Here is a 7,457-nt window from a genome sequence, read left to right on the forward strand (position 1 = left end):
TTTTTAAAATCCTAACGCCAACTTCCAAATCCCTAATTCTCTAGCTTAAAGTTCATCTTCCAATGGTCCATTACTCTTGCAGTTTGCCAACAATAACTTCATCCTTGTCATTTGCCTACATGAAAAAATTGCACCATCTCTTTCCCGCCAGAAGAAAAAAAAATTAATTTAAAATGCAATTCATAAGGAATTTTACTAAAAACACAGAATTCAATAAAAAAACAGGAGCATCTCACATTCACACCATTGAGAAAGCTTCCCGGATCTACTATGATTGGTGGTCCTCGCCCACGTTCCATGTGAATGTGACCTAGCAAAGCTAGAAGAACCTTAACTGCTCCCAATCATCCCTGCGACCACGATGATAAATTATCAATTCGCTAACATTTGGGGTTTTATCTAGGATTTTATTTCAATCGCATGGCCAGATTGAGTCTTTGAATTTCATCTCTCCATGTCATTTAACCGTTATCCAACATATTCAACACTTCAGTGGCAATGTGGAGTCCACCTTGTCAGGTAAATGCGCCAGATAAGCATTTTGCTAACGGAAATCATCGCAGGAACAACTGGAATAAAAAATATAAAATATAAAAAAGATAATTTTTTAATAATTAAAATATAAGTGTACAATGCCAATGAGTTATATTTCAAATAATATAATTTTTCATACACATCTAAAAGATCGTGAATTCGAGTCTCCTTATCTTTGGTTATATATATATAAAAGAGTACAATTTGATATTTTATTTCGACTAAAAAGATGGTTTAAATAATATTTTTCTTTCCCATCTTCCTGATTAAATAGGATGTGGCAAATATATACTACACTTTTTAGAATTTTTTAAAATAAGAGTACTCTAAAATTTTCTATTCTTCAAATAGGTGGAAAAGCAATAAAATCTTCAAGTTCAACCACATTATACAAATTAAATTTTATAAATAGCATAATTAATAATTTTACAATTATAATTAATTTTTTGGTGTTCATAATAAAATAGATGAGACTATCATAACATAAAAATTGGTTATTTTAATAATTAATTATTTTAATAAAAATGTATAAAACACATAAATGCATAACAAAATACTTTTTGTTGAAAATTTACTATATAAAATTTAAAAAGGTGACTAACAACTCTTGAAAATGAAGAGCAGAAAATAAAAATATAAAAGATACAAATTTTCAATACATTTCTCTTTTATTTTATTCAGATTAAGAAGCAAAGATACTTTACACTTGTTAGAAATTCTCTAATTTTCCACAGTTATAAGCTGTACTTATAAGTTATAACCCACTCTAGAAACCTCTATTCCTCAAATACGTGTGAAACCAATAAAACCCTGAACCTCAGTTTATCCCCAATAATCAATGGCAGCTGCAGCACCGCCACCACCACCAACTCCCGCTCCTGAACCAGCCATGGGTCCGCCGGAAGATTCTCCAGTGGGTCACCCAATGTTCGCTCGAATCCGGTTGGCCACCCCGTCGGATGTTCCCCACATCCACAAGATGATCCATCAGATGGCCGTGTTTGAGCGTCTTACCCATCTCTGTTCTGCTACCGAGAATTCTCTCTCCTCTACACTCTTCTCTCCCACCACCAAACCCTTCCACTCATTCACGATATTTCTGCTGGAAGTCTCCCCCAATCCCTTCACCGACTCCGTCATAACTGATCCTTCCTTCACGCCTGTTGTTAAGGTCGTACACTTGGACCTCCCAATTGACGACCCCGAAAAGGAGACTTTCACAACAAACGCTGTCAATGACGTTTCGGTCGCCGGATTTGTTCTATTCTTCCCCAACTATTCTACTTTCTTGGCAAAACCTGGGTTTTATATTGAGGACCTATTCGTCAGGGATTGTTTTAGGAGGAAAGGGTTTGGAAAAATGTTGCTTTCAACCGTCGCAAAACAGGCGGTAAAGATGGGCTATGGGAGGGTGGAATGGGTTGTGCTAGATTGGAATGTTAATGCCATCAAATTTTATGAGGAAATGGGTGCCAAGATCTTGCACGAGTGGAGGGTTTGCAGGTTAACTGGTGATGCCCTTGAGGCTTATGGTATTGCTGATTAATAATATTTGTATTTCTTCGACACTTTTCTTTCTCTTTTCGCAATTTCTTATGACTTATGTTTGCTTGATTCTGAACCTAGTAAGAAGTCTAATGCTGTTTCAAGTGTTTTTTATATGTGCAATGGTACTTCTCACTTTATCCATGTTTTAGAGTTTGCTCTTTTCTTCCTACAATTAACCAATGCCATTTCTTCCTTTCTGCCATTAATTACTGTGTAGCATGTCATAGATATAGCATTTTTTCATTCAATAGATATAGCATGTACTTAAAATAAATGGTACTTCTATTTTTTCATTTTCGCAATATTTAATTTTCATTTTCTTGCTATTGACTATCTTGATTTTATATCTGTACCCGCATTCATTCTAATATCTAAGATGATAGGAACCATAGGCAAAATCATAGGTTATTTGTTTCATCCTCCGCACACACATTGCTATGTTTATATCCCAGATTAGTCACTCACAAGATTAATCGTGTATGTGTGCATAGTCATATTCTACCACTTTACTCATGAACCTTCCACAGTTCCACCCATAGAAGAATTCATCCAAATTACTCAAATTCTTCAGATTCTTCAAATTCTTCAGAGACTTATCATTGTGCTCGATCTTCTTGAGAGAAATTTTTTTTTTTTGAATTGTTCTCACATTGATATGACTAAATAGCCCATTCGCCTTATGTACGCCGTGCCTTGATGGACTGATCATACCAAGACTAAGTGTGGGTTTGGTTTAGTTGTTGTAAACTCGAGTTGTGTTCAATTTGATTATACTAGAATTGATTTTAATTGAAATTAAGTTTGTTTCAACGTGATTTATGTTTGGATACTTTGATTCAAAAGTAATTGTAATTGATAAAATATTATTTGGATAACAATGACCAAAATTACTTAGATGTGAAATTATCAAAAGAATAAAGATTAGATTAAATTTTTAATATTATTATTTTAATAATTTTTATGTTACAGAATTTTAAATTAGAATATATTATTATATAAAATATTATTTTAAATATTATATGCATATTATAATAAATTACACATAATATTAAATATATATACACATAATTGATAATGTCTAAGTTATAAACTATAATAATAAAAGAGAATCAAGTTTATAAAATTAAATAAAAATAACAATAAAGTGTATAAAATGAGGATGAAGGAAAGAGGGAAGAAGGATAATTGAAAAATAAAATGAAAATGATCTTGCATATAAAAAGGATAATGCATGAAGATGAAAAAGGGTAGATAAAAAATAAAATAAAATAAAAATAATTGTGTATGTAAAAAAAGAAGAAAGTGAAGAAGGACAGTACGATAAGAATTGAATAAATTTTATAATCAATTCTCAACTATAAGAATTGAAAATAAAAGTTACAAAATATTACATTAAGTAATACGTACATTTGAGGGTAAACATCATATTGAAAAAGAAAAAAAAAGGTCATCCATTAACAATTGATCAATACACTACAATTTTTTATATTTTATCAATTTTAACATGCACACACGTATATTTATATACCTAAATCAGTATAATTTGTATATATATTCACATTATATAAAGTCTTCACACACAAATTAATAAAAAATATAAATATATGAATCAATATAATTTACACTAATATAAAATTTTTAAACACATAGATTAACACTTTATTTAAATGGAAGATGGAAAATGAGAAAAAAGAAAATAAAAAGAAAGAAAATAAAAAAAAAGAAAAGAAAAGTTGATTTTTTTTATGTTGTTTGAATGAAGAAAAAATGAATAGAAAAAAATAGGAGAAATTTTTTTGTTTGGATGAAAGAAAAAATAAGAAGAGAGAAGATCATAATCAAGTGAAATTATATTAATACTCTTTCTTATATTATATATAAATTATAATATACCAATGTATTTAAATTATTTTTCTAATAAATAAAAATATCCCAATTATATTTTAGAATTTTAACGTGTTATCTTTATTAACAATAATATTTTTTTGAATTTATTCTTTTTTATTATCTTTTAATGTTATAAATAAATATATATATTATTCTTTTTAAAAATATAAAAATAAATAATCTCCTAAAAGAATAATAAAAACTAATCATACTTTACATCATTAATCTCCTTAAGCATATTAAAAAAAAAGTTTCACTAAATTATATTTACAAAATAAAATATTATCAAAAGTGGGTAGCATTTCTTTCTTACTACATGCAACAAAAAATCATGTACAATTTTTATAAACATGTAACAAAATTACAAAAAAGTAACGACGACCAGAACTCCTAGAGAGTACTATTTTATCACCACACAACACTTTTTAAAAGGGTAATTCTTCATGGTTAGAGTCATCGCCTACTTCCAAAAAATCAATTCTACATAGCTTGAACCATCTGTACCCATCTACTTCAAAAAAATAAAGTTTTTTTGAGTTAAAGAACACATGATCGATTTCTAATTGTACTAAGCAGTGTACTCGTTGTTTCCAAATATTTTCAAGTATTATGATTCCTTCACGAGCATATACAACAAAGACAAATTAATTCAAAGATCAGAGTTGATCATGATAATCTATTTTATCGATGTCTTTCTATTTAAACAACCAATCAACCTCAAAGTATATATACATAAAGTGATTTCCAACCATGGTTAACATAAATAAAACAGAAAATGATATTTTCTTTAAATACACGAAGATATACCTATAGTATACGATACTCAGAAACACATAATCAATTAATGAAAGCAATAACCTTAAATTAACCAGAAATTAAGTGCGTATAAAAGTTATACCTGTAATGGTGAGTATTTTCTAAAAGTACCATATCTCCTAAGCAAACACCAGCAGCTGTCATGAAATGAAAAAGAGCATCCAATCGCATTTCAGGTGGTATCCCAAAAATTTGGCGTTTTTTCTGCTCATTTTCACATAAACACTGATAACACTGCATCCGAGCTGAACCGATCAGACCCAATTTAGTCAACATATCCCATACATTTGATTCGCTATAAAGGTAAGGCCTACTTTATTGCATAATAGCCAACCCTTTTTCAGCAAGTACAACTTGTCTTTCAATTAACGAGACTTGTTTTTCGGCAACCGAAACTTGCCTCTCAGCCACAGAAGTTTGTCTCTCAATTTAACATGCCTCTGAGCCACGTCATGTAGCTTGCTAGACAGATAACTACCCTCTTTGACAGCATCGGCCATGGTAGTAATTCCCAAAGCAACTTTCTCATATTGTGCCTCCAAAAAATCATTCATAGGAGACTTACGCTTTGTTCCTCGTGACATTGAAGTCCCACCTAATTGATTTGGCTGACTATGAGGAGCACTTGGTGAATCTAAATTAGCAGAAAATGTTGGGGTATCATGTCCTATATTAACATCTATGTCAGAAAATTCAATGTTTTCAAACGAGTCATTCAAATCAATGGGATCTCTATCAAGTTGTTGAATTCTTTCTTGTGAAGTAGCAGCCCCTTTACCGGTAGCTCTATCAGTTCTGAACAACTCCTTCAAAGTATCATAATGCTTAATTTGTATTTTCTTCCATTTTTCTACATGTGGTTTCTCCTGCATAAAGAAATGTTAAGATTATTTTTTGATTAACTTGGTCATTCGTATAAGTAATAAAAAAGTATAAGATACCTTAATAAAGTCTTGTCATACTTCTTCTTCAGCTTCAAACTTTCTAGTAACAGGATTCCATGAAAATCCACTTAAGTGATGAAATAAGTCATATGTCTCAGCAAAATGATCTTGCAATGTCTTCATTCTATTCTTAATGTGGTTCTTTGTTATGTGTGGACCTATTGCTATGCTCAAAGTCTTCACAACATTGGCATATGCTTAAGTTGTTGGTGTAGAATTTAAATCACAAACTAACCAGCAAGTGCATCGAGTCGTACCATAGTACCTCAAGTGAATGAGGGTCGATCCCACAAGGATTGATGGACTAAGTAACAATGGTTACGTGAATTACTTAGTTAGACTAACAGAAAATGATGTTTAGAGAGTTCAAAAGCATTAACAGTAAATTCAGAATATCAGAAAGCAAGCAGTAAATTAGTTGTGAAATATATATGGAGAAACAGTTAAGACTTCAGAGTTATCTATTTTCCAGATTGACTTTTCTTACTAACTATTTTAATCATTGTTACGGATATGGCCAACGGATCCATGACCCGGGATTGATCCCAAACCCGGCTGCCCTGGTCCAACCCGCCTCGCTCTCCTAAAAAGGCCCAAAAGCCGGTCCTCTAGAATTCCTAACCGACTTTCGAATTCAAACGTCTCCCTTATCTTAGCCAGATAAGATAAGATAAGATAGCTACCATCACCTATAAATAGAGGACCCAGGTCCTCTCAGGTATTCATTCATTCCTCACACCTTATACCTCTCAGATCCATTCTGACTTGAGCGTCGGAGTGTCTTTGCAGGTACCTTCCCCCTCATCACTCCAGTCAAGCAATCCGGCATCCGCCTCGACCCGCAAGTTCCCGATCCATCCCTCAACCCGTACCGGAGACATCCAGTACAATCATGCAAGATTCAATTCATGGCAAACTATATGTGACTAAACCCTAATTTCTTAGACCTTTTTAGTCTCTTCTAACCTTTATCAACCGCCAATTCCTTGGTCACTTAATTCCAATTAGAGGGTGAAGTTCAATTCTAGTTTATATGTCACAGAAACCCTAATTACCCAAATATAAGAGGATTATATGTCACCTATCCCATTAAGTTCAGATAATTATAAATTTAAGAGAATTTGTTTTCAAGATATTCAAGTAAAGAGCTTTTCCAAGTTATACAAGAACTCAATTAGAACAAGGGTCAAACTCCCGTTCCACCCAAATTCATAAAATAAAGAACGAAAACAATTCTTGAAATAGAAATCGGTACATGAATTAAAATAGAAAAATAATAGTATCAATCCATATAATAGACAGAGCTCTTAACCTTAACAATGGAGGTTTAGTTGCTTATGGTTCAGAGAGAAAACTAAGATTCTGTAAAACTATAAATTGTGGAATGAGGTAGAAGAGAAGAGAAGAGTCCAAAGGCTGATTTTTTTCCCTTTTATATCTAATCCTAATTAATATAAAATATATTTTATAAAAACTAAATAATATATTTTTCTAATTTAAATAATTAAAAGTTTTAATCAAATAAGAAACTTGATTCGCAGAGCTTTGTAATGAATTGGGGACCACTCCTTCTCTTAAGGTTGGCGTCGAACTTGAAGTTCTTCAAGTTCGGCGTGGAGAAGGCAGTGGCTTCTCTTTTGCTTTCCTTTGAGCCTACGCTGAACTTGGCTTAACCCAAGTTCAAGGTGGAGTGATGCGTGCAGCTTCCCTTGGCCATGTTAGCGCCGA

General features: G+C 32.0%; 2 protein-coding genes across 2 annotated transcripts; one reads left to right on the forward strand and one right to left on the reverse strand.

The window, feature by feature from the left end:
- Positions 1-1,289: 1,289 nt before the first annotated feature.
- Positions 1,290-2,223, forward strand: LOC107469202 (probable acetyltransferase NATA1-like). The gene has a single exon (XM_016088581.3). It carries the CDS (start codon positions 1,373-1,375, stop codon positions 2,078-2,080), a length of 708 nt encoding a protein of 235 aa, XP_015944067.1. The 5' UTR covers positions 1,290-1,372; the 3' UTR covers positions 2,081-2,223.
- A 2,927-nt stretch (positions 2,224-5,150) lies between these two features.
- Positions 5,151-6,610, reverse strand: LOC127742833 (uncharacterized). Its single transcript, XM_052255565.1, has 3 exons — positions 6,523-6,610; positions 5,748-5,926; positions 5,151-5,651 (listed from the first exon to the last, which is right to left on the reverse strand). Exons 1-3 carry the CDS (start codon positions 6,608-6,610, stop codon positions 5,151-5,153), a joined length of 768 nt encoding a protein of 255 aa, XP_052111525.1.
- Between the last annotated feature and the right edge of the window lie 847 nt (positions 6,611-7,457).

Source organism: Arachis duranensis, chromosome 10, assembly GCF_000817695.3.
Source record: "Arachis duranensis cultivar V14167 chromosome 10, aradu.V14167.gnm2.J7QH, whole genome shotgun sequence".
In the NCBI taxonomy this organism is placed as follows: Eukaryota; Viridiplantae; Streptophyta; class Magnoliopsida; order Fabales; family Fabaceae; genus Arachis; species Arachis duranensis.

Bases quoted from the DNA above. Each gene is read 5' to 3' on its own strand.
- LOC127742833 (XM_052255565.1), bottom strand. From the start codon at position 6,610: ATGTCTCCGGTACGGGTTGAGGGATGGATCGGGAACTTGCGGGTCGAG. The intron at 5,927-6,522 runs GTACCTGCAAAG...CAACAACTTAAG, and splicing joins CTGGAGTGATGAGGGGGAAG to CATATGCCAATGTTGTGAAG. The intron at 5,652-5,747 runs GTATGACAAGAC...TTCTTTATGCAG, and splicing joins AGTTTGAAGCTGAAGAAGAA to GAGAAACCACATGTAGAAAA.
- LOC107469202 (XM_016088581.3), top strand. From the start codon at position 1,373: ATGGCAGCTGCAGCACCGCCACCACCACCAACTCCCGCTCCTGAACCA.